The sequence below is a fragment of the Adiantum capillus-veneris genome, chromosome 4 (genome assembly GCF_014529385.1).
Source record: "Adiantum capillus-veneris isolate H3 chromosome 4, ASM1452938v2, whole genome shotgun sequence".
Taxonomy (NCBI): Eukaryota; Viridiplantae; Streptophyta; class Polypodiopsida; order Polypodiales; family Pteridaceae; genus Adiantum; species Adiantum capillus-veneris.
This window is the reverse complement of record NC_140934.1, coordinates 83868854-83896041: the sequence shown is the minus strand read 5'-3', so window position 1 is coordinate 83896041 and position 27188 is coordinate 83868854. Positions and strand designations below refer to the sequence as shown.

The following is a 27188-nucleotide window of genomic DNA, read 5'->3' as shown; positions in this document are numbered from 1 at the left end:
GGGGAGCATCTAGTTGTACTCGGGACCTCAAAATGACACAAGCTACCCTCAAACAATCTCTTGCAGATGGCAATTGTCTCTTATCCATCACCTACGTCATCAACTACACTCTCCCTTCTGTTTACCCATTGCCTTAGTGCCAGATTATATCAATTGGCGGGCATATGTCCGACTTCAAGCTTTTGCAAGTGTTCCTTGTCCTTATCACCGTTGGTGGCTTTTGGTGGTTCAAGTTTTTGATATACATTTGCAAAGTATGATGCTTTTGGTATTAAAGATAATGTTTTTCCCTATTCTATTAAAAATGGTATCTTTATTTCCATCAAGCTCTTTGTGTGGCGCGTCCACTTAGAACAAAGGTAATGGATGAAGCACATGCTTCTCCTTACGCAAGACATAGAGGCATAATGTCCACGACACAGACCTTAGAAAGATATTTTTATTGGCCAACACTACGAGCTGACATAGATAAATATGTCAGAGAATGTACACCATGCCAAAAAGCTAAGTATGATCGCCATAAGAATCCTAGCTTGTTTCAGTCCCAACCGGTACCTCAGGTACCCTCGGAAAGTATTACCATGATTTTATAATGGATTTACCACGAATTGATGCAATCTGGACTATTATAAACAGATTTAGTATGCAAGCTCATTTCATTCCCATAAGAAAGACCATTAAAGCTGATCACATGACCAAAATCTTTCTGGCCTAGATTTTTAAGCATCATGGCATACCCAAAACAATTATCAGTGATCGCGATCCATGAATGATCGAAAATTTTTGACAAGCACTTTTTACAAACTTGGGAATCAAGCTGAATTTTTCTCCAGCTTATCTCCTCAGACAAATGGACAAAGCAAAATGGCTAACTCCACAGTCTTAGACATTTTAAAGTGCTATGTCTCAGATAACCAACGAGAATGGCAGAAATATCTGCCTCTCACAGAATTTGCCTATTATAACATTGTACATTCCTCTACAAAAAAAGCTCCTTTTGAAGTTATTTATGGCAAACCAAATCTTCCCTCCATCCTTCTCACCAAGGATAAGATAGTTGCAGCTGATAAATTTGTTCGAGATCTAAATACCTCTTACACTCAAGTGAAGCGTGCTATCCTTAGATCTCAAGAAAAGCATAAGAAAGCAACTAATAAACATCTTCGTGATCTCAAGCTCACTGAAGGACAATTTGTTCTTCTCAAGTTTGATAAAGCATGACTTAAGAAACATGGCAATCAGAAAGGGAAAGTTGTAAAACTTTTCAACAGATATTATGGCCCGTTTAAGATTACTGAGCAAATAAATGACGTAGCATTTACATTGGATCTTCCAGAGAATTGGAAAATCCATAATGCTTTTCACATGAGTCTTCTACGACCTTTTGTTGGCAAACCTCTTGTAGAACCGATTACAAAAGATCCTCCTGAGGTAGATGAAACCAAAAAAATACTTCTTCCATAACAGATCATACACCATCATGAGCGCCAACTATAGTTTGGAAAAACTCATCGTAAGTACTTAGTAAAGTTTAAGAATTACTACCCTTAGATGCTAAGTGGCTGACGAAATCACAATTGCAAGAATTCTCAGACATCCTACATAAGTATCATGAAGCCTTACAATTGAGGACAACTGTTTAAAAGCCAGAGGGATGTAATATTTTTGGCTACGGGTACAATTCAATGAAAATGACTTTTGTGCACACATAATGAATATATGAATTTATTGGTACCAATCATGAACCGGTAAATTTTTCGGTGCAATGCGCCATCTAGAAATTTATCCATGTCTAAATAGTATGATAAGTAGAACAATAGCCGGACCCAGTGAAGAATAGTTCAAAACAAGCACATAAATAAGATAGTGTCTCCAGTTTGCTCAAAAAAACTATAATTTAAATGTTTTTGTGGTGACTGCCCACGAAGTGGCCGGCCGAACACAACGAAAATACGACCCAACGAGAGCCACCAAATTGAGTCGAAAAAGAGATGAAACCGGCCAAAACACTAGGATTTAAGGCCCATTTGTAAGTCTAAAGGTTTAAAACCTTATAAACCCAATGGATGGCCAGTTTAAACACGGCCAAAGTTAATAAACATTAAAAACTAACGGAAGTACGGTTAACAACGCGCGCTCGCTGTTACTTTCCAGACTCCCCCCCGCTCCTCCCGCTGCCCTTCAACGCACAACCCCCTTGCCTGCCGCCTCCTTTGCCCTGCATGCGTTATCCTGTCCTCAGCTATGCGCAGCCCGCCCGCTTGTCCCCTCGCCTCCTTCTGCCCAGTGTGTCCCACGCACTCCCGCCTGTTGTGCGCAACCCTCCGCCCGCCCCCTTTAACTCTCCACTTCGCACTCCCCAACAACCACCCCCCCCCCCCCCGGTTTAGCCTCGCCTTCTTTCAACTTACCTGTTTTTCTCTTCACCTTCATCAATAGTCAACTTCGACCCAACTTGACTCTGTTGGGTTTGGCCTATGGCTGTTGTTTCTTCGCCGACATCGTCCGCCTCTTCCTTTCTTCAACAGCAGACACAGAATGGCGGCTCCTGCTGCTCCTCAGAGGGACTCGACGGAAGCCCCCTCGCCTGACACCACCGAGTAGACCATTCAACTTGCTCTTTCGTCGACCAAGCAAGCGAGCTTAGAAGCAAAAGTGGCCTGCCTCGAAGCTACCTCTGATTTCTGCAAGATTATCAGCACCAGACCTAGCAAAGGGGAGGTGCGAGATCTCCTCCAAGCCCGCCTTTTAGCCGAGGTGGGCAAGATCATCAACGTACAGCGGCGCGGCTACTATCAGATAGAGTTTGAGTCTTCCGAGATGGTGTCCAAGGTCATTGCAATGAGCCCCCAGGCCATTCAAGCAGCTAGAGCTCACTTTCGACAGTGGCGCCATGGATTCGATCCGGCTATAGATGTTCTTGCTGAGAAGACAGACCTCCCCATCTCAGTCTGCTTCCCAGGTTTGAGGAGAGTACCTCCCGCTCCTTTGCAGGATTGGCTCAGAGATTCGGATTGTCCTGGAGACACCTCGCACGGTAGCTTCTATAGCTGCCAAGGCAGTTGGCATACCTTCAGTATGCGTTCTGGTTCGTAACACCCACGCCCCTCCCGAAGGTCGTCCCTCTCCCTCGCGTGAGTGGTGGTTGGCTCCGCAAGACTGTGGAGTATTCGGCCTCCCAAACCAATGCTTTATTTGTCGACAGATGGGCCATCTAGCAAAGGCCTGTCCACGGAGGCGGCCCAGATCTTCGGCACAGACTCAAACCCAACCTCCTAGGGCTGGCCAAACACAGCAGGCAGAGACAGAGGGAGCTCAGACACACCCCTCCTCTATGCCTTGTGCCCAAGTAGAGAAGGGATGGCAGCAGGTCCGTGGCCGTCGCCACCAAGGACCACCACGTCAGTCCGGCCCCCCCTGTTGGTCGCCCTACATCAAGTCACCAGCAGACTACAGTGGGTTCCCACAGGGAACTGTTTTAACCCACTTACAGCAAGACGAGACCATAGCTCCTCCCTCCACCTCATCACCATCGACAGCCCCTTCTCCCCCCGAGCCACACACCCCCAACCCCCCCCCCCCCCCCCCCCCCCCCCCCCCCTCCCCCAGTTATCGCTCCCATTCCACCCACTAGTCCCCCCTGCACCTTCACCCTCTCCTACTCCTACCCCACAACCAGCTCAAGGGGTAGGACCTTCATCGTCTGCTAGGAGGTCGCTTGGCAGCGCTTTTTCCGCGAGCCGTCTAGTGAGAGAGGAGCGGACTTTCTTACGAACCCTCCTCCTAGTGCAGACGTCTCTCTTTGCCGCTATCCCTCGACGGTTGACGAGTTTCAACATCTGTCATAGATCGGACCTTCACCTACGACTTCACACGCTTCCTCGACGACTCTTCACCAGACTTTGAGGCGGCTTGCTTCAGAGTCCATGTTCTGTTGCAACTAGAGGGATAGAGGCCCTGGACACAGTGGTTGGCTTCTCTTTTCCTTTGTGTGGCAGGGACCAGTCTCAATGGACTCTGGACTCCGTGTTGGATTGGCTTCTAGCTCACGCTCTTGAGTTCTCTCACCACATGGGAGACTTGGAGGTTACAGATCTGGTATAGACCTTGTGGCCGTTGGCCAAGTTCTCGGTGACACCTTGGAACACAGCAGGATGTAGACACATTGTGGTACACTTCTTTGCTGACACGCAGAGCCCATCGTGCTATGTATATATACATGAGGACTCCTAGACAGAGGAGGTAGCCCGATGGATGGCACGCTCTTCTTGGGCTTGGGTTAAACAGTCTTTATATTCACGCCAATCTCGGGGTCGCTCGGATGCAGATTACTCCCCATCCAAGCCGGCCTCGAACATAGCGAGATTGGTTGCTGCTGCAACATCTCTTCTCTCTCACTAACTCCATGAGGATTGTCTCATGGAACATGCAGGGATTAGGAGGACCCCAGTTTCAACGTCGACAGGGTCGGTTGTGCTAGGAGCTTCAGCAATGTCTTGTGGGCGGTGAGATTGATATTCTTATTCTTTAGGAGTGTCATCTATGTGAGAGCCGTATCAGACGATGTGGTCAGATCTTGTGTGGTCGCTATGAGACATTTTGGTCAGCTGCATTTGGACTTGGTGGTATCCAGGGAGGGGTATGTATGACTATTGTGGACTCATGGCAACATGCCCCTGGCAGGGCTCAATGGATTACTATGCACGTTAAAGGTTGCCTTGTGGGCTTCCTGAACATCTATGCGCAAGTGCACGAGCACAGTTTTGGTCTCATATTGTAGAGTCTCTGCCCCATGCAGAGCAGTGGCATGTTGGGGGAGACTGCAACATGCTGGAGGACCCCCTAAAAGGATTGGAGGTAGCCATGCTACTGTTCACGGGGCTGAATTGGCAGCTTGGGAGTGTCTATGGATGATTTTCAGGATCTCTGATGTTTGGCAGCATTCAGGCTTTTGTGAGGCCCCCAGACAAGTTGTCCTTCTCTTGCTCTGACCGCAGAGTAGGAGTGAATCTATCTCGGATAGATCGCTTCTACACCAGTACCACCTGTATGACATGGGGGGATTTGTTTGCGTTCTGGCAGGGACTTCTTTCTCCGACCATGCACAAGTGTCTACGCCAATGACCACCTCTATGACATGGGGGGATTTGTTTGCGTTCTGGCCGGGACTTCTTTCTCCGACCATGCACCAGTGATCCTCACTGTGACAAACAGACAGAGGAGGGAGAGCACGATGCTCCGCATTTCTAAGAGGATCTTGTTGGACTCGAGCTTAGAGAGCGAGAGGTGGCGCTTTGGACAGAGGGCTTGGACACACAGGACACCCTAACTAGTAGAGTGGCCTCTGGACTTGCTGAGATTAGTCGCTTCTTCCACCAGGAGTCTGCAGCTTGCTTGGTTGCAGCCAAGGAGGAGCAGAAGCGTCTCCGTCGAGGCGTGGTTTCCTTGCAAAGGATGCAAAAGCATCATCCAGACGGTCCTTGGTTGGAGGACAGTTACAGCAGGCTCGACAGGAGTTGGCTAGCATTGAGGAGAGGCCTCACGAGTTTGCCTTCTATCCGCAAGCATCTCAGTGGACCCAGGTGGGTGACAGAGTTACTGGGTCCCCGTCATGCGCACACCAGTGTCAGCCAGTTGAGGAGACCCGATGGGTCAATTGCTTCAAAGTCGGAGGACATGCGTGCAGTTGCTACTGACTTTTACCAAGAGTTGTCAGCTCAGCCTCAGTCAGAGCGTCACGCTACATGCAGAGAGAAGCTGCCTTGCCTAGGCCACGTGAGGGCTTCAGGTGGATCCCCCCATGGACTCCAGTACGATATTTGGCTTGCCAGGTTGGCTTAGACTTGTGCCCTGAGCAGTAGATTGTTCCCCTTCTCCTGTCCATTAGGAGGAAGTTGCTGCATTGGAGTTCGGCACGGCTCTCTTTGGCAGGCAGAGTTGTAGTGGCCAACCTGGTGTTGCTGGCTATTACGTGGTACATCACATCTTGCTGGATCTTATCGATCTCCTGTATCAACCAGCTGGAGAGGTTGATCAGGAACTTTCTTTGGTCAAAGCGCGACGCCCAGCTCACTCGAGCCAAAGTAGCCTGGCAGATCATCACCTTACCATTTTCTCAGGGGAGGCTGGGAGTCATCGACCCAGCACAGCAGAGTAGAGCCCTTCTTGGGAAGTTTGTGGTCAGAGGACTGCTTCCAGGGGAGGAGCACTAGAAGGAGTTGTTGCTTCACCCACTTCGAGCTCGAGTGCCTCATGCAGGAGGCCTTGGAGCCTTTCCATCATGTGGATCTTTACAGAGATGCATAGAGTTGGTCTGAGTAGGAGGATGGGGGACCGTTTTGCTGCGAGCTTGCTTGAATCCAGGGAGCTGTTGAGGAGTGGCCTAGAGCAGCATCAGCCCACCTGCACAGAGGAGCGCTTGAGACAGCCCCTTGTTTGGAAACCCTTGGTCAGCACTCAGAGAGGCCACCCGATTGGTAGTAGGTGTCATGTTTCTTGGGGTCCCACGGCAGAGGGTCCAGCCTACACTCTCGGTGACTGGCTACAGTTTTCAGGTTTGTCCGAGGAGGCTTAGAGCATCCACCTCCGACGCATGAGAGGTGTGTAGAGCATGTGCCAGGACATTACAGAGGCCTTATCAGCTGAGTGGCTCACCCCTCTAGAGACAGCAGCTCCCAGATGGATGGGGGCCTTCACGCGACTTAAGGTCCTCATTGCAATTTGGGCTTGCGCGGAGTCCGTACCTTACATGTTTTTTGAGATCCACGGAGAAGGTCTCCTTCACAGAGTCTCAATAGAGGCTCCTCAAGTTGCAGAGTGTTGCTTTCAGAGGATACGAGTCTTATGGGAGGACCTGTGTCAGAGATGCTAACCCTGCAGATCTTGAGACAGGCCACTGGCGACTTTGGGCTTGAGAGAGCTGCCCTCTGGCTGGAGTACAGTGGGACCCTGGAGAGTGGTTCTGGAGAGACCCCTTCTCTATAGCCGACCAGCCTGGGATTCCATTCTTTCAGTACACAGTGCGACTAGGGTGCCACATACTGGTAGCACGAAGGGAGGCTCGCCCTGCTGCAGCACTTCATTGGCAGGAGGAGGGTCTCACACCTGAGTTCTTTACAGGTTTCTGGGGCGGTTGTCGGACTCCACACAGCCGAGGAGAGTCACTTTGTTCTAGTGGCTTGTTGCACACAAAGCTACAGCAGTTGGGAGTTGGCTAGTGCACAATGGTTGTTCGTAGCTTGTGGTCACCCTATGGAGAGTCAGCGACACTGTCTATGGGACTGCCCATGGCACAGCAAGTTTGGCTTTGGGTCCTTCAACTGATGCCGGCTCTTTCCATAGCTCAACAATACATTTGGGGTGTTGCAGCCTGGTCCACACTTAGGGGCCCTGCGCTCCATTTTGAGTTGGCTTCCACCAACAAGATGATAGTGAACCAGGGGGGTCGACCTACACTTCAGCTAGCCACAGAGCTTACCCCCCGAGAGTGCTGCAGTGAGAGAGAGGTGTGTTGGGAGCTCATCTACGGCCTGACACTCTGGTTCATTTGGCGGGCCTACTGCTTCCGCATCTTCGAGACTCGCCTTGTCCCACCAACAGAGACTGTTCGTGATTTTTGGTTAGAGGTGATTCACACTCTCAGGGGCCAATTCGAGAGACTCCAGGACAGCTTCGTCCGCATCCGGAAGCGCAGAGAGGCATTCCTGCGACTCTGGTGCCCAGGGCCTTTCTTTCACCATGGTCCAAGGGGCACCCAGATGGCACTACCGTCAACCTGTGTGGCTCTTTCCTCCTCCCATCTCTTGATTTAGCCCATTGTAAATATTCTGCTTTTCATTGGGAGAGTCTCTTCTTGTTGTTGATACAGCCCTCTCTAGCAAAGCTGGTTGTAGCCCTATGGGCAGTTTTATTAGCTAATGGAAGGATCTTTTTCACAAGGGAAAAAAAAAAAATTAAACTCAACAAGTAGCATGGAAAAACTGGAAGATCAGCATGGGAAGTTTCTCTCTCTCTCTCTCTCTCTCTCTCTCTCTCTCTCTCTCTCTCTCTCTCTCTCTCTCTCTCTCTCTCTCTCTCTCTCTCATGCAACACCACATGGTGAATCTCCGTGCAAGACTATAAAGGAGGGCTAGCCCTATCTCAAGGGGGTGCCCTGCACTAGTTTCTAGACACACTGAGCTCTCTCCCTCTCAGTGCTCAGTTCAGCCCTCTCTCTCAGCGCTCATCTCTTGTTCGGAGCCTCTCTGACCGCAATGCAAAACTTACACAACTTGCAGCGAGGATGCAAGGTGTACCATAGAGCTTGTGTGCGTCACTATGGGGAGTAGACGCACTCAGACAAGCATGGTAGTGGCTGTCCGCACCGAATTTCAGCATTCCGACGATGTCCATAGATAATTTTCAGCCACTTAACACTCTTGAGGATACCACCTACGCAAGTAGAGAACAACAGAAACTTCTCCCGTGCGAATAGATCCAGTGTGAATCAAAAATAGCCGTTGCTCGGCTACAGGTATGAAAATTTCAGCCAATAGGCTTATGAACTTATGCGTACTCATGCATCAGAATAGTATCTGGGATACGAGCAGCGTATGCTGTTTCGGATTCATGTGCTTGTATTTGTTCAGGAATAATAAGAAATCTCCTTCAAGAGGGGGAATAGCCCAACTTTTGGTCCCTAGTGCTGTGTCCTTTACTACGTCATTCTCTCGTAAGTATCTTGTGCAAAATCTCTTGTGAAAAAGTGTAATTAGTTTTTAAGTCTTAAGTACATGCTTCCGTTTTTGTGACAAGAATACTGTCAACCCGTCAGTATCCCTGAAATCTCAGAAGAAATCAATGACTATATTCCATCGAGGTAACGTGTGACAAAGGAGCGGAGTAACTCCCTTCTTTTGTAGTCTGTACCCCACCACATTCAACATGTGATTCATCGGCAACTCTTGGAATAGTCAGTGCTAAACCAATAGCTTTAAGGTAAAGCTCTAATACCTGAGGAATATCTACTAGCCTCTAGGTCCTCCTCCTCCATCCAATTGGCACCAAGAGCCGGATAATTCCTGAACTTGACCAAATACCGTCGTATCAGCTTACATTTCACTTTCCTTCTTGTGAGCTAGGACCTGTTCGAGAATGAGAATCTCCTCGGTCTCTTCCACTTCGGGCTGCTCATCAGGCCCCATGTTCACTGGCACTTCACCTTTGAAAGGTTCCAAAGACTCACATGAAACGCATTGTGAATCTTCCAAGTGTCTGATAACTTCAGCCTAAAGGATACTTCATTTATCTTTTCTTGGATCTGGAAAGGTCCATAGTATCGCAAACTTAGCTTTGAAAAAAGCCTCTCCTTAAACTTCCTTTACTATAGGTGTGCCTTCTCAAACCGTACTAGCACCCAATCATCTTCCTTCAACTGCAAGTCACGTCAATGCTTGTCTGCTGCTTTCTTATGCCGTGCTTGAGACTTCTCCAAAGCCTCCCATACCTTGGCAAACACAGTGTCCAGATCCTGTGTATACTGATCTGCTTCAAAAGAATTATCTTTGCTGATAAGAATAGGTGGAACCTTCCTGACACCCTCGATAATCTCAAATGGTGCTTTCCCGGTAGACGTATGAGTATGACCGTGTTATTGTGGGCAAACTCCACCAAGGGCAAATACTTCTCCCATTGAGTCTCCTAATCAGCGATATACGACTTCAATAAGTCCAAGACCACTGAATTGGCCATCTCCGACAGCCCATCTATCTGTGGGTGAAACAAGAAAGAGAATTTAAGCCTTGTGCCTATATTTGCCTAAATAGCCCTACAAAACAAGCTCATGAAACGGAGATCTCTAACTGAAACTCTGGATTCAGGCATACCATGTAATCTAAAAATTTGTGAGACAAATAGCTTAGCCAAATGGTCGGCTTTAAGTGTCTTCTTTACAGGAATAAAGTGGGCCTATTTGCTGAATGCCATCATGCCCACTCTGCGTCTTGGGAAGATCAAAAATGAAGTCCATTGCTATACTCTCCCAAGGTCAGCTAGGAATGGGTAGAGGTTGTAGGAGACCAAGTGCCTTATGCTAATCAAACTTGACCTTTTGGCATACCAAACAATTGCGAACAAACTCCTCCACATCCTTTTTGAGCCTTAGCCAATAGAAATACTTCTCCACACCTTTCAAGGTGTCGTCATTGCCATGATGGTCCGCAAGAGGTGGACAATGGTACTGTCAAAACCTTGTTCCTCAACCCTTGAGTAACATACAACATTGTCTTCCGCATTAAATAACCTTCCTTCATAGCATAGCATGCAACTGTCTCCCCACTCAGCAACCGATCGAAGATGTCTGCAAAATCTCGGTCAATGGCATACTGATCAAGCATATCCTCAAGGTTCTGATGGTGAATTATTGAAATAGCATGCTCAAGATGGCCGTGCTGGTTTGCCCAGTACAGAGATTTTCTCTTCATCATGTACATCGACTCCTCGGAATTTGAATTCTCAAACGACGAAGAGTCCTCATCCGAACTGCCTGAATCTTGCCGAGACTTCCTACGGGATCTGCTCTTCTTGCCTTTCTTGTCTTTCTGTGTGTTTCTCTACTTCTTGTCTTTTCTACTGTCATCACTAAAGTCAGAAGCGTGTTTATCTGCTTCCTGTCTTTTCTATTATCATCACTAAAGTTAGAGGAAGAGAAACTCTTTGAACTGTTTGAAGAGGACAATGATGAACTGGCATCATCCTCGAAGCAAACACACTTCTTCGGTTTACTAGCGGCCTCAAAGGTAGATTTAGACCCAAGTAGCCTGGATAGTCTGCTGTTCGACTCTTGTTACGCGACTGCTTCTTGTTCTTCATGAGTCTGTTGACTCGTCGCTCTACAACTTCATCAACCTCATCCTCTAAGTAAACTCTCTGTCTAGAGGCCGCCGGTGTAGGTTTCTTGTTCAAAGCCGACTTGAGAGGTGAATTAATGGCGGCATGCCATCGAGAGTGCACCTCGTCAAGTGGATGCTTCGCCAAAATTTCGCGTGTTGGGGAACCTTGGGAGTGTCGTATCATCTATTGAGGACAGTTGTCGACCTATTGTTGACGCTGCATCTCCGTTCTTTCAAACGTTGAGGGTGGAAGCGGACCATACTCCTCTCCCGATTCCTCGGAAAGGCATTGGAATCTTTGTTGGTTTCTTTTTTACCCAAGTGATCAGGTGCAATAGTTTCCTCTTGGCGGGATTTGTCAATTGAATCCACGTGTGCTGCAAGTAAAGGGATGGGGTCCTTCGTAGAAGAAGAATCGTCGGAGCTGCAATATCACTGTAATAGACTAGGACACTCCAAGCCAAAGATCTCACGCAACACACAGAAGAGAAATTGAAACAGCTGAACAAAATGGAGAGAGAGAGAGAGAGAGAGAGAGAGAGAGAGAGAGAGAGAGACGGCATGGCACGAAGGAGTTCTGCGCCTAGAAGCACAGGCCTCAAAGACTTGCGCCCCTTCTCGGTATTTCTTCATTATTAAGCTTCGACAAGTACAATGTCCAAGGGTCCTCTCTCTAGCAAGCTTCCAAGCTAATCTACCCAGAGGAGAGGCCCTGGCACACTTTTAAAGGCCCATGGCCTTGCTCAAACGTGGTTACATGAAAAGCATTAGTCTAAAAGCATCTCATACCCCAAGAGCTAGAACCCCATGGGCCGTCTGTATGGCATGCCACGTCAGCACGATTAGCGAAGATCCGTACAGTTTGCCACATCATCAACCTTTACGCAATTTTTGGGTTCTTGCTTTATTTTTAATAATTTATTATTTTAGGCCCCTCGGCCGGGTTCCGTAAGTCCGGAGGGTTAGGATTTTAATTTCTAACCCCTCTTGCCACTCGGATAAGTTTTGTCAGTTGGTAAAACTTCTTCGGGCTCTTTCACTAGGGTTTACGCCCCTTGTTGTCCGGCCTTTGTCATTTAGGCCATGCCACGTCATCACTTTATGGCAGTCCATGTGGCTAGTTTTATCTAGTTTTTATAGTTTTCCAGTTTGACGTCTTTAGACCTGCTTTGTAAATAGTTATGTACTTGCCCTATGAATTGGCACTATTTGGGCATTATGAGGGATCTTCCAAGTAAAAGAAATCAGCATCTTTCTTAGAGAGAGAGAGAGAGAGAGAGAGAGAGAGAGAGAGACTTGTGAGGCCAAAGTCAACGTACATGACAAATCAGTACATCTGAAAGTTGCATCCCACTATAGGCATCTTTCCATAAGGGCATAAAAGAAGGAAAGAAACAATAGATAGCTTCGAGGATCCTCTTATGAGTCATAAGAGGGGTGCAATTACAACAAAATGACCATATATAAATGGTATGAACGATAGATAGATCTATGAGGGGGATGTCCTCGGTAGTGGATTCTCAAAATTCTTAATAATTGTACACTATACCAAAGAGAGAGGAGAGAGAAATTATCAAGGATTTCTAAATTAATGTTCCTTTCCCTTAGAAGAAGAAGAAGAAGAGCATTTTAACGTGGTAGGAAACTATCCCAAGAGACCTTAGAGATAGATAGATAGATAGAGAAAGGGGGGAGAGAGAGAGAGAGTTGACAAGGATCTCTTTCGCCGGGTTCCTTTCCGTCAGCATCTTCATTGAAGTCTCTTATCAAAATCCCCCATCTAGGGTGTTCTCATCCATGGGTCATCCTCAGTGTCAACATCCTTGCGTCATGGAGGCTTCTTCGCCGGTTTTGGGTTCTCAACGGAGTCAGCTTTGGTGGCAGACACCGTTCGCTCTTTCCATGGGCGCACCCTCATTGGCTGGATAATTGGACAATCCCCTCCTTTTTCCACCATCAGAGAATTCCTCCGATCCACACGCTTTGTTGTATCGGGCCAAAGTTTGGAGCTGTCTTTTCTAGGTAGAGGCTACTTCCTGGCACATTTGTCTACGTTATGGCTCCTATAGTCTCAGGCTATTGTATGGGGTCCTCACTCCTGGTACCCAGGTTTCACTGTTGCTGAGTTTGAGCACCGCCAAGAGATCCCTCGATTTTCGGTTACCTTCCTTTTCCCTGGCATACAGCTTGAGCACCGTGGTCCGGCCATGGAATTTCCACAACAATGGGGCTTGGTCATCCCAAACTCTACGACTTATGACTTGGGTGCCATGCAAGTACAGGTATGTGCCACAGGCTCCCAAGAGTTTCAGAATTCCTTTGAGGTGATGTCAGATGGAAAGGTTGACTCATCGTTCGGACCAATGCCTTTGGTGGAATGAATTTGGAAACATGGCACGTGAGTGTCTGTCCCACTTTACATCGTCCTCAACAGTAGCTACAACGTGCTAGACCTTGATCACCACCCCTACCACCTCAGAGCCCCATTGATACCTGGCAGCCTGTTCAACGCCGCCATATCTTTCACTGTCAGTAGTCTGTTCCTCAGCGCCGTCCTGTACCTCCTCCAACCCCTTCACAGGCAGCTTTCCCACTTCCTACTTCCTTCATAGGGCTCAGCCACCCCACTCAGTCCCCCCTCCATAGTGCTCCGCTTCTACCACGCGGGAGCCTGTCCCCCACCATTGTTGACCCTCCCTCTCCACCCCCACATTCGAGTCCCCTACACCATCGAGAGCTGGACCCCTCTTTTGCCATGGACACAAACTTCCCTCCATTGCCGATCATCGCACACCCTCTGTCCACTCTCGCTCTGCCTCCTCCACCTCCTAGACCCACACCAATTTGTTGTGATCCTGATTCCTTGCCCCTCCACCTCTGCTGCTCCATCTCCTTTGCCACTTATCCCTAACCCACCTCATTGGTGCCATTTTTACACATGTTTATGGATTGCATCCCTCTGACCGGGTCCTCTATTGCGTTGAGCAGCGGTGATGGTCTTACCCTACGGCCTACTCCATGTGCAAGTATACTTGTTGCACAGGTCCTAGCCCACCTTGTTGGTGGGCAATTCTCAGCATCCTAGGCTATCTTTCTATTTTCCTTCTACAGGGAAGGAGTCTTGGACAGGTGCAAGACTATCACAGCCTTTGTTAAACAGCATGCTCATCCCGCCATTCGCTCATGGCTGGGTGTTCTAACTTCTCCAAGAGGACCTTTTTCCTGCATGTTTTGCCTGATTGCACAAGTACGCTTAACTGGTCGGATGAGTTGCAATGCTTTTGTCTCCTTGTTTTCCTCACTGTACATCAGGCATGAAAGTTGTCCCCGAGAGTGCCGGAGTGGAGTAGTCGATATAATGCAAAAGCACTCTCATGTCTCACAATTATGTCATTGATAGCAGATCGTTTCTTTTGGCTTGGCTTCCGGAGAAGCCTCTTCCACCAGACAGGGATATGATGGCAGATGCAGACGTGCTCCTAGGAAGGAGGCAAAGAGAGGTCGCGACTAGCTTTGTGGCTGGGGTCTTCAACCCCAAGGTTCACTCTCAGATCCCTATCGACAGAGAAATGTGGTGCATCAAAAGAGGTGCTGTGCAAGCCTTTGGTGGCTGAGTCCAAAATGAATACAATGTCTTCAGAACATACAGAAGGAGAACACATACTAATGAAAATTTTAATAGCAAAGAGTTTAAAATATGTCAAAAGGAGCATAAGGAAGAAAAAGAGGAAGTGCTGAAATGACAAGAGCATAGGAAATTAAACTTCCACTGTATAAGGAGCAGAAAAAGTATAAAGTCCTCTTTTCTGATTGGATAAAGAGTACAATGTAAAAGCATATAAGCTACATATACATGTTCGTTTACACTGACCTGTAAGAAATATGTGAGTGCGACAAGGGATCTCTAAATTTCTTGACAAGCCCATAGTCGATTAAGTAAACCTGCATTAGCAAGCTAGTGAGAGATTGTTACTTTGACATAACTCAAACTTGAAACATGCATCTGTTGCAACCTAGTATCTGTTTTGAAAGTTCTCAAAGTTTGCAATTAAAAAATCGAATTCTGCCTAGATAATAATATAGTCAGTTTAAGAACACATACCTGGTTTGCTCTGTTATCGGTCACCATCAGGAAATTTTCTGGTTTAATGTCACGATGGAGAAGGCTCTTTGAATGCACATACTCTATCCTATTGAGCTACATGAAGAAGTGTAACATTTAAATTCTGTCTCCCTATTCAAACTATTTAAAGTTCTTCCATGAGGCAGAGCATTTCAAACCATTTGATCTGCAAGCATCAGCACCGTCTTGAGGGAAAACTTCCTATTGAAAAATATAAAAAGATCCTCCAAACTTGGTCCCAATAAGTCAAGCACCAATACATTAAAATTAGCCACTGTTCCTGTCCACCTGACACTTGGAATCCCCACTGCGAACACAAACTAACTTGTATTCAAAAGCTCTTCCCATATGAATACTGACCATCCAACAGAAGATAATCAAGCACCTACTTCCTCCCTGAAGAACTTTGTAAATATCAGCTTCATAAAAGACCTGTGGATGTTGAGCTTTGGCAGTTTCCTATTATTGAAATAAAAAGAGCACTTGATTAGCGTACTTCAACATAGCTAACAAAATCCAAATCAAGCAAACAAAAAGGAAAACTGAATTACAAATACAGCCGTTGAGTTACATTCCAATTTTGGTTGCCAAAAAAGGCAAGCATAGAAATAAAATATAGAAAATTCCAGATGTACTGGGAGTTTGAGCTGCAAAGTATTATCGCACACGACTCTTGAAAACAAATGAACAATGCCATGTGCACTACTCTTGCTTCTGAATGTTGGATGCTTGAATTCTTTGATGACGTGTAAACAACCAACAAACTTTTTGCAAACGAAATTTTTTTTGTCTTCTTGCCTCACGCAATGACCTGCACCTGAGATAGATTCTCACTCCTGTGAATTTTATGGAAAATAAGGAATGTTGCAATTGTTTAGTGTTCTAGTTTTGATGGTTACATACTGTTTCAAAGATCTGTGTACCAACCCCTATATGACGACCTTGTCACCAAGGGCTTGAATTCTTGGAGTTAGGGTTGCAAGAATGCACACAGAGCTTAACGATGGAGGAGATCCTCAAGGCACACAATAGAGAATGTATTACTCAATGTGCAAATACAAAATAAGTTAGCCCTGCAGAGATGGGTATATACAAAGCACGGGGGGAAAACCTCCTAGGATCCTAGTGAGGGGTAAAAGTGCCCAGGCGGTCCTAAGTGTGTTCACACACATCACTACCATATACATAGTAACAAATCCCCCCTAGGAGTGATGCGATGAACGAGAGTTGGCACACAGAGTATAGGGAAGTGACATGCTCAGTCCACATAGGGAAGCAAGCCCAAAGCTTTGCGAAAAGCTTCGAACCTCTCACCACGCAATGCCTTTGTGAATAGATCTGTAAGGTTATCCTGCCTCGGCACGTACGCCAAGCTGATTTCTCTAGCTAAGAATCTCTCCCTTACATAGTGATAATGCCCTTCAATGTGCTTTGTGCGAGCAAGAAAGTCCTCACAACAACTGCCAATGCACTCTAACTGTCAATATAGATGAAAAATGCCATACTCCTATTCAACTCCCAAATCAGCCACAAGGCGTCTAAGCCATGCACACTCAATCGTAGCAGTGAAAGCTACCCTATACTCAACCTCATAACTAGAGACGGCCACAATAGGTTGCTTCTTGCTTAACAAGATATGCATAAACTACCAAGCGTGACACAAAAACCACTCGTAGACACTCGAATGTCATGCCCCCCCCCCCCCCCCCCCCTTTTCTCGCTGCTCGCATTGCCTCCCCCTGCCCCTTCCCTGCTTGCACAGCTAGCCCGCCTGCTCGCCCCTCTCCCTGATTCACTTCGCCCCCGCCCCGCCTCCCAGTCCCCCCACCCCCTGTAACTATATCAGTTTCTGTAAACAATTAATTTATTTACTAGAAAATAATTACTCAAATAGTTGTGCGCACACCAAAATAGAACTATTAGTTCTCAGGCCTTAGGTGCGTCCTAAACATGGGCCAGAGCACTTAGGGAGAACCTAGTAGAAAAATACAATACCATGAAGCCCTAGTGATTGGGAAATCGGGCCTTCAAAAGGGGTAGACAATAGCCTCAGAATTTTAGGCTCAGAAAATTATGTGTCAGTGCGAGCACAGAAATGAGGAAATAGCCAAAACCAACGGCTTCCGAGACAAAGCATCTACCACCAAATTCTTTTGTCCCTGAACATGGACAATCTAGAAGTGAAACTGTGACAAGATGTTCGCCCACCGCATCTGCTTCTCCAATAGCTGCTTTTGAGAAAAGAAGTAGCGTAAACTCTAATGGTCTGTAAAGACAGTAAAATCCGCTCCGAGTAGGTAATGTCACCACAGAGTAAGAGCATGGATAACCTCCAAAAGCTCTCTCACATAAATTTGTGATGTCAATTCCGGCCTTGAGAATAATCTGCTCTCGTAGGCAATGACATGGCCTTCTTGCATTAAGACCGCACCCAGACTACGACCACAAGCATCACAATATACTTCAAATGACTTCTACAAGTCCGGCAAAGTCAAAACTGGTCCTGTAGTCAATTTCTCTTTCAATGTCTGAAAGGCAGTCACCTCTGTGGGTCCCCACGAGAAAGGGACTCCTTTTTGTGTCAAGAGATGCAAAGGGGAAGCAGCCTCTGCAAACTTTCTAATGAACCGCATGTAGTACGAACACAATCCCAAGAAGCTTCTAACTTCATGGACATTCTTCAAATCGGGCCAATCACGGATAGTCTCTTTCTTGGCCGGGTCCATCTGCACTCTTGTGATCTTGTAATGCCTCAAAGACCTGAAGCAGATGGTCTCTATGTTCTGTCTCATCCTTGGAGAAAACAATGATGGCGTCAAAGAAAGTGTCAACAAATAGTCTGTACTCTCGAAAACTCTTGTCCATCATCCGATTAAATGTCGCAGAAGCATTGTTAGGCCGAAAGGCATCACCAAAAACTCAAATAACCCAAAAGTCGTTCAAAAAGCTATCTTGTAGATATCTCCCGACGCGATTCGGATCTGATAATATCCACTTTTCAAGTCGATCCTGCTAAAGCACGAGGATCCCTGTAGTCGGTCAAGTATATCATCGATTCTAGGAATCGGAAATCTGTTCTTGATGGTGATTTTGTTGAGAGCTCTATAATCGATGCACATTCTCCAAGATCCGTCTTTCTTCAAAACCAACAACACTGGAGAGCAGTACGGTGAAGTACTAGGCTGGACAAGACCCTTTTCCAAGAGGTCTTTCACTTGGTTCATAATTTCTTCGTTCTGGGCTCGCCTCACACGGTAAGGTGGCCGGTTCGGTGGTGTGCTTCCAAGTATCAGATCAATGGTATGATCCTCACGACGAGCGGGTGATAACTCGCCTAGCAGGCCCTCCGAGAAGAAATCGGCATGAGTGTGGAGAAAATCTTGGCGTTCTTTATCAAGTTCAGACACATTTGTCCTATTCTCATCATTCATCTCTCTCAAGAAGATCGAGTAAACAACAGACTGGATTTTATTAATTTTGAAATGGCCGAAGCCAATACAATAGGGACAGACTCGTCCTTAAGTTTTACATCAAGTACAATGGTTCTGCCCCTCTCTGTGGTCAAAGTCGCTTTTCTCGCCCGATAGTCGACCACGGCGTTGTTCTTGTGGTACCAGGGAATTCCCAAGAGGACATCACAACCTTCCAAAGGCATTAGGTAGAAGTCCTCATGCCCCAAATACCCCTAGCAATGCAACCGAAGTTTGCCAATGACAGGTGTAATGGCTACGTCCTTGCCGTGTGCCGCTAGAACTGCCTCTGCTAGTGGTTCCATCCGATCGGATGTGATCTCGAGCCGCGCTGCCAATTTAGGTGAAATGAAGTTGGCCTTGGCTCCTCCATCAAAGAAGATCAGGGCTTCTTGGTCTTTCACTTTGCTCCATGCTCGGCAAAGTTTTGTACTCTCGTCCATCGTGCTTAGGTTAGTACCCACGCAATCTGGAACCAGTCCTGTTTTCATCTTGCCTTTTCGTCCACATTCCTCAGCTGCTCTCGAACCTTCAGGCCTGTCTTCATCCTTGTCTTCATCCTTGTCTTCAGGCCTGTCTTCATCCTTGTCGCTCTTTCTTTCGGTGCCTTTTTAGGGCACTTCACGAAGATGTGCCCAGTTTCCCCGCATCCAAAGCACTTCCCCTCCTTGATGTAGAGAGCTCTCTCTTGAGGAGTGAGTTTGGGTCGTGCATCCTTTTCTTTCTTTTTTGGGTTGCTCTTCCTCTTTCTACTTTCATTTTTCGAAGTCTATTCGGTCCTTTGCGTCATGATTTCATCTGTGGGGTAGGTCAAACTACCTAAATGAATGGCAAAACCCCCTTTTCGCATGACTCATCAGTTCTTGAAAGGAATCTGACTTTTGCTCTAAGCAGTGATCTCGGATCTCTGTAGGACGACCCAAGGTAAACCGCTCAATCTGTTCTTTGAACGAGATCTTCTTAAATGAAGAGGCGGGTAGAAAAGAGCTTCAGAATCTCTCGCAATAAGCGTCCAATGTATCCTTCTTGGTCATCCGAAGATGGTTCCAAGCAGTTCGTATGTCGCGTTCGTACTCTCGAGTCAACCAAGAAGAAATCAAATGTAAGGTGCGGCGGAAGTGAATGTTGAACTTTGCTCAAGATGAGTGCGCCGAACTGTGCTCAAGGTTCCTTTTTCTTATGGCAGGGAGAGCCTTCCGTTCTTTAATGAGAGAGTGCAATGGATACAAACAAAGTGAATGGACACTGTGAATGAAGGTGCATGAGACTGAGAGATAGAGAGAGAAGAGAATACGACACCAGAGACGTTGTAAAACCCTCCTCCAAAGGCCCCACTCGATGGCGAGAGTGGTCTACTATTATTGCACAACCTGGTACAAGTGTATGTGGAAGCTAACTGATGCAAGTCTAAGGGCTATGTCGAGGCCGACGATGGTGACAACTTGACTCTATATGCTGTTGCAGATGATGCTAAAAGAAACACTGATCTGGCTGACTTTTGTGGCTTCAAAAACGCTATTTGCTGATCCTTTGAATGCTGCCGAAAAATCATTGTGGTACTACTGTCAAAAACGCTAACTATGGCTGAAACTAAATGCTGGATTGGCTGGTTGTAAGCAATGTTGAGGCTGCTGGAAACACTTCTATTATGTGTACTTGCTTGCGGTAAACGCCTTGCTGAAAAACGCTGAAGGGCTGCTGTTAAAACGCTGAGAAATCTGGCTGAAAAACGCTAGACAGCAAGGGGGACCCAAGCGCTAACTTAAGGAGCCTTTTGTTGCTGCAGTTCCTGGCTGAAAACGCTGATGGGAATCGCCAAGGCAAGGCTGAATTTGCTGAGGAAGATTGGTGGAAAAATGCCAGCAAAACGGGGGGGAAGTCTTGCTGAGAGAGAGAGGGGTAACCTGTTGCGCTTTGGCATGTGTTCTCCTTGCTCTTCTGCGCTAGCCCTTGTTTCCTTATCTATTATCTTACCCATTTTGCCCTACTCAGTTCCCAACAAAAGTGACTTAAAATAATAAGTGAAAAATGTCAAAAATAGGGAAAATAGGTTTAATGCATTGGAAAATGCTCCTGATGGATTCTGTTGGATTCTGATGGTAATGCTGATAATCATGTTGTGTGCAACCGGAGGATATGCATCCAATCTAAGTGTCTGGACATGCACGGTCTGTGAACAGACTCACAAAAGTGCCAGATCACTTCCTATTCTAGACTGACTTGACTGACTGAACCTTGATCATGCTTTAGCTTGTCCACGGACACATAGGGTTGGATGTGTCACGTGACATCCCGTCCTTTTCAAAGTGAGGTACTGGTACCGAACTGTATGGCGTCGATGGACATCGCCAACAGGGTCTGGAATCCTGGGAAGGACTCTCCGCCGGCCCACTCTGATGCGTGGGTCGTGCGATACTTGAAATTCATAAAGGTCTGCAACGCTTGCTTCTTTGGGCCGCGTCGAAAGCGACACAAAGTCTGTCGTGGCTCCTTCAATGCTTCAACTTCTCCTAGAGTATGCTTCTTCCTTCTTCAAGAATCTCCATGGCTGAAAATTCCTGAAACCACTTCCAACACAAAACCATGAACATACCTATTCCATGTAAAGTGATTGGAAAAAATATCGTCTTCTCAAAAGACTGTGCATGCCATGTAGATGAACAAAGAGACGGAGTGCCAAACCGTTCACCACACACACACAAACAATGAGATCGAATCTTGTCTTGGTGATCTAAATCAATCAACTGTGGCAAATCACAATGGAAATACCCATGCTTGGTGCTCATTCTTTCTTGTGCTTTTTCTACGATTGTGTCGTGCGAAGGAAGAGACGTGGAATGTGACTTCCTTGAATGCATACTTTTCAGCTTTTCATGAATAATCTGCATACATCCGTGCTCATTCATGAGTGAAACATGCTCAACGTACAATATGTCATGCCTAGGAAAAGGGATCACATAAAGACGCTGACTACAATACAAGAAACGATCATGAATGAAACACTCGAACAATGCGAGCTGACAAATCATTCGAACAAATAGTACTTCCTGTAAGGGTTCTTTGGACCTAGGCTCGAGAGCCAAGATCGGTTCTTCGTCGATCGAATCTGCAATGAGGTTAGCTTCACTAGAGAAAGTATCAACTAACACATCATCCTTGTGAACAATAGCATCATCTTCATGCAAATCATCATGCTTGTGAGAAATCACATCTTGATCATGCAAATCATCATGTTCATCATCATCATGCACTTCATCATGCTTGTCATTATGCAAATCTTGTGTGTCATGCTTTGGAGAAGAAGAGACTGAGAGAGTCTCCTTTTCCTGATTCTATGTAAACTGCGCCTACACAATAGAAAAGAGTTGCAACGGTTCTTGCATTCTTGCTTTGTCTCGCGATCAAATCTTGCTTGTCTTTCTTTGTTCTCGCGCTCGTGCTCACGCTCTATGACTGCCATTCTTTCTTCGTATTCACGATCTATGGCTGCCCTTCTGTCTGCGGATTCACGATCTATGGCTGCCATTCTTTCTACGAACTCCTTGTCCATCATCCTCTTGTCGAAAGCCTCCATAGGAGTTAGGGAAATCCTTGTCGTAGATGGGGAAGGGGGAGGGTCGAAAAAACCTCCTGGTGGGGAGAATTCTTCTTCGTTACTTTCATGCCCATCACCTCCAAGCGAAGTATCCATTCCACTTCGAGTGATGACCATACACTGTGATCTTGGTTCTTAAGTTCTCGAGGAACTTGGGTTCTTGTGGGTCTTGGGTTCTTGGGTTCACGAGGAACTTGGGTTCTTGGGGGTCTTGGTTCTTGGGGTTCTTGAGTTCTTGAGGTTCTTGCCGGTCTTGAGGTTCTTGCGGTCCTTCTTTCACTTGCAATCTGTGTTAGAGAAGGATCTTCTCTTCACCCGAGTTCTGCTCTTTTCCACGGGCGCACCCCTTGGCGGCCTTGCGCTCACACCAAGGTTGCTTTTTCCCACCTCACGTCGATTGGCCGGCCGCTAAGTGCACGGTCCGCTCTCAATGAGTGAAAAGAGGCACAAGGGGAGGCTGGACAAGCCCTTCTCTCTTGGGTTTCTTGTCACTCTTCAAAAACACGATTAAGAATCTACACGTCCAAGAGAACTTGGGTTACGTGCGACCGCAACAAGCAAAAAAAATTATGTGGTTCTTGTGGTTCTTTCCTTGAGTGATACAAAACAATACCAAAGCTCTGATACCAATGTAAGGGTGCGGCGGAAGTGAATGTTGACCTTTGCTCAAGATGAGCGCTCCGAACTGTGCTCAAGGTTCCTTTTTCTTATGGAAGGGAAAGCCTTCCGTTCTTTAATGAGAGAGTGCAATGGATACAAACAAAGTGAATGGACATTGTGAATGAAGGTGCATGAGACTGAGAGATAGAGAGAGAAGAGAATACGACCCCAGAGACGTAAAACCCTCCTCCGAAGGCCCCACTCTCGATGGCGAGAGTGGTCTACTATTGATTGCACAATCTGGTACAAGTGTATGTGGAAGCTAACTAATGCAAGTCTAAGGGCTATGTCGAGGCTGATGATGGTGACAACTTGACTCTATATTCTGCTGCAGATGATGCTGAAAGAAACGCTGATCTGGCTGATTTCTGTGGCTTCAAAAACGCTATCTGCTGATGCTCTAAATGCTGCCGAAAAATCATTGTGGTACTGCTATCAAAAACGCTAACAATGGCTGAAACAAAACGCTGGATTGGCTGGTTGTAAGCGATGTTGAGGCTGCTGGAAACACTTTTATTCTGTGTACTTGCTTGCAGTAAACGCCTTGCTGAAAAACGCTGAAGGGCTGCTGTAAAAACACTGAGAAAGCTGGCTGAAAAACGCTAGACAGCAGGGGGGAACCCAAGCGCTAACTGAAGGAGCCTTTTGTTGGCTGAAAACGCTGATGGGAATCGCCAAGGCAAGGAGATTGGTGGAAAAACGCCAGCAATAGGTGGGGGGAAGTCTTGCTGAGAGAGAGAGGGGGAACCTGTTGCGCTTTGGCCTGTGTTCTCCTTGCTCTTCTGCCAAATGGTGCTAGCCTTGGTTTTCTTATCTATTATCTACCCATTTTGACCTACTTAGTTCCCAACAAAAGTCACTTAAAATAATAAGTGAAAAATGTCAAAAATAGGAAAAATAGGTTTATGCACTGAAAAATGCTCCTGATTGATTCTGATGGTAATGTTGATGATCATGTTGTGTGCAACCGGAGGATATGCATCTAATCTAAGTGTCTGGACATGCACGGTCTGGGAACAAACTCACAAAAGTACCAAATCACTTCCTATCCTAGACTGACTTGACTGACTGAACCCTGATCATGCTGTAGCTTGTCCAAACACATAGGGTTGGATGTGGCACGTGACATAAAAAGCCTTTTGAATTTCAGCCATTTAATTGGCGCTCTCTTGTTTAATAGAAGTGTGGACCACCAAGTTCGAGCATTTCCCTTGAAGTAAGAGGCAGCTCTCTAAATCTTGGAGTGGTCTGAGTAACGCCCTCCAGAGAAAGCTATGTTAAACTGCTGTATGAAGGACAAAGCCTTCGAAGCATCTCTATAACCAGAAAACGTGTCAAATTTAATTGACTATCTACCTTCCTTAAACTCTTGAACTTTCTTGCTTTTATCTTCTAGGAAGTCATACTGGTTGGCTTTATAAAAATTCTTCTTCTTTGTGTAAAAGCTGCTGTCGTCACAGTCCGAACTATCCGAAGACGAGTCCTCTGCTGAACTGTCAACAACTGGGCGAGAGTTAGGCTTCTTTGCCTTTTTCTTGCCCTTTCCGAAGCTTTGCTTTTTGCTTCACTTTTTGCCTTTTCTATCTTCTTCGCTTGAGTCAGAGAAGCTAGAAGAACTAGGTAGTCCTTCAAATCGAACATGCTTCTTCTGCTTTCTTGCCGATGCAAATGTAGACTGACGACCCAAATAACTCGGGAAGTCAGCGCCTTTCTTCTGCTTTTTGTCGTGCTTTTTAGCTTTGTTCTGCGTGTCAAAAAGCTGAGAAATCCGTGCATCAACCACCTCTTCTAAATCTTGCTCTGTATACATCCTTGGAGTAGGAGGTTTCTTTAGTGCCGGTTTGAGGGGTGGTTTTGTGGTCTGCCGCCATTGTGAATGCACCTCGTAGGAGGTATGACTCATAAATTTTGCAAATTTCGGGTCCTTCGCAAACTTTAGCATCATCTTTGTTGCATCGTCGATCAATCGTCGACGCTCCATCTCTTCGAGCTTCGCCTAAGTAGGCCGAGGCGGGCAGTACTCCTTGCGTGAATCTTCGTCATGATCTCTTCCCGCATCTCCGGATGCAGAGGAAGTCGACTGATCTCTGTCTGAAGCCATAAGTGTTGCATAAAAAGGATCGGATTTCCCCGTAGGAGAGAAATCGGCCGCGCTCTGATACCACTGTAACAGACTTGGACACTCCAAGTTGGGATTCTACCGCGACACAACAAGGTTCACTTCAAAACAGTTCACAGTTCGCAATTGATTCAACACTGGCCCGGCGGAGTTCTGTGCCTAGAGATATTGGCCCCATAGACTGGCGCCCCTTTCGGTATTTCTTTTTGTATTAATTTGTTGCAAAAGTAGAAGTGAGTGGGAGGCTCTTACTCTCAGACTCTGCGTCCAGATGGCCTGAGAAGTGGGAGGCCTGCTGTAACCGGCCTGTTCAATCCAAAAAGGGCGGTAGACTTTACTTTAAACCTTGATTTAGCTTTCACCCATTATTAGTCGTCTATTTTACCTGTACTTTCAAGACACAACAAAGGGGAGAGGGATACAGGCTGCTAGATTGCACCTGTATGAGTAGACAGACACCAGATTGGCCCCTAACTTAGGCGCCCCTTTCGGTATTTCTTTATTGTTCAAAAGAGGGAATAAACGTTGTGGTTCCCTACAAGCTGCCCCGCACAAACTCGGCTGAATTTCCACTGTTCCAGCCCGATTTCGGCAACATAACTGTACTAGAACCCTTCACAGTCAGTATTCCCACGCATTGGCCGACTTTCCCGACGCATACGGGCACTTTGCAAAACCTGGCGAGAATCTGCAGCACGCTGAATTCTCTGTTTTCAGCCCTGAAATTGCGCCAGATCACCTGTACAGCGGTCCCCTTGCGTCCCCGAACCTCCTGGGGGTATTAGGGTCCGTTTAGGGCTAAAACCCTAAACCTGCAAAAATACACAGCAGGCTGTAATTCACTGTTTCGGGCTCCGTTTCGCGTGCCGGTCGCATCCATAGCAAGTCCTCGAGCTCCCGCACCTGTAGGGCTACTTGCCCTTTGAATCGGACGAGATTTTTGGCGTGAAACCTCTCCGAATTCACCTGTACCTGCGGGGGGATTAGCCGCTAGCTAATCCAGTACCTGTGCAAGAGGCTCTTGCCTCGTCAATCGCGCATGAACCCACACAACTGTACATTGGTCAAATGAAGAGCCCACTAGAGGGGCATAACATACTGCCAAAGGGGAGAGAGAGGGCAGTGCGTAGCGTGCAGGGCATCACTCCTGGCACCGCACTGTGCATAAGAGGGAAAGCAAGCACTCCATAGCTCTTAACCTGTGACAAAACTGAAAATGAGGCTCTCTCCTCTTCAAATTCAGCGCCACTTCTTGTTGCATGAGGCAAGTGCACCAGAATGTGCCACTTGGCACATTTACAAGCATTTTCCCGTTTCGGGGTTGCCGCCTAAAAATATCCCAACCGGTTGCCCAGTTGACTTCACGGCAGAGTAAGAAAATGTTCCCTCTGTCATTCCGGAGGTAATGACGTCAACACATTTTCAAGTCCCAAAATAGCAGTTTCCTAAATTTTAGGAGATGCTGCCATTGTATCTTTCTGGGTCATCCGACCCTCTTTGTACACTGCGGCCACATCCAGAACTGAAATTTAGCCTCTGTAGCAAAGGATTCCACTTTGGCTACTCAATGACCCCACTTTGGCTAACCATAGTCTTTGTCCAACCTTAGTGCTCTCTTGCCCTCAGGCCTGGACTCCCTCTGGACAGTTCCACACTAGCTATGCAATGCAGGGCAGTTAGATTTCCCGAGGGGTGTTTCCAAAAAGTGAAAGTAAATAGATAATAAGAAAGAAATCAACAAAAAGGATAGATAGTAGTCACACGCTGGTGACATACCCCCCTCTTAAAATCTCAAACGTCCTCGTTTGCATCTATGTCGTTCATGCTCCTAGTCAACACTGAGGTATTCAACACCTGTCGACACATATATGACACATACATGCTCATTGTCAACCCTGGTGTATTCAACACCTTGTTGACTCATGTATTGCCTGCGTGTGAATCCTGTCCCAATGACATAGTGGTAGCTTCGCACTCTACCATTGCTTTGAGTCACTAACTTTCCAATGACAAAATGGTAGCTGCACATTTTGCCACTGTCTTATAGTACACGTTGGATCCCGTAACACTTTCGAGCATACCCAAACCGACAGTTTAAGAATGCAGTTACACATGTACTCTTCAATAGAAGCAATCACTGTATCCTTCACAAACTGACAAGAAATACTCACTTCTATAGCACTAACCAACTTTTGGACATTCCATACGAGCAATTGCCAAACTGACAATCTGTACAGCTCTAACATTCATGTAACAGGTACTTCATTTGAGCTCACTTTAAATACCTTGTACATCATTTGTTTCAAAAGCCATTGTCACACTAACAATCCATGTAGCTTTGAAACTCAAGGGG

General features: G+C 46.6%; 1 protein-coding gene across 5 annotated transcripts in view; it reads right to left on the bottom strand.

Annotated features, from left to right (window-relative positions):
• The window catches only part of LOC147459513 (serine/threonine protein kinase HRR25-like), a 77727-nt gene that overhangs the window by 24357 nt on the left and 26182 nt on the right, over positions 1-27188 (bottom strand). For all 5 annotated transcript variants that reach the window (XM_086510773.1, XM_086510772.1, XM_086510775.1 and 2 more), the window contains 4 exons: positions 15381-15450; positions 15150-15298; positions 14971-15066; positions 14740-14810 (listed from right to left, as the gene is read on the bottom strand). In XM_086510773.1, the coding sequence (XP_086366899.1) occupies positions 14740-14810; positions 14971-15066; positions 15150-15298; positions 15381-15450 (386 nt within the window). The remainder of the gene's footprint in view (positions 1-14739; positions 14811-14970; positions 15067-15149; positions 15299-15380; positions 15451-27188) is intronic.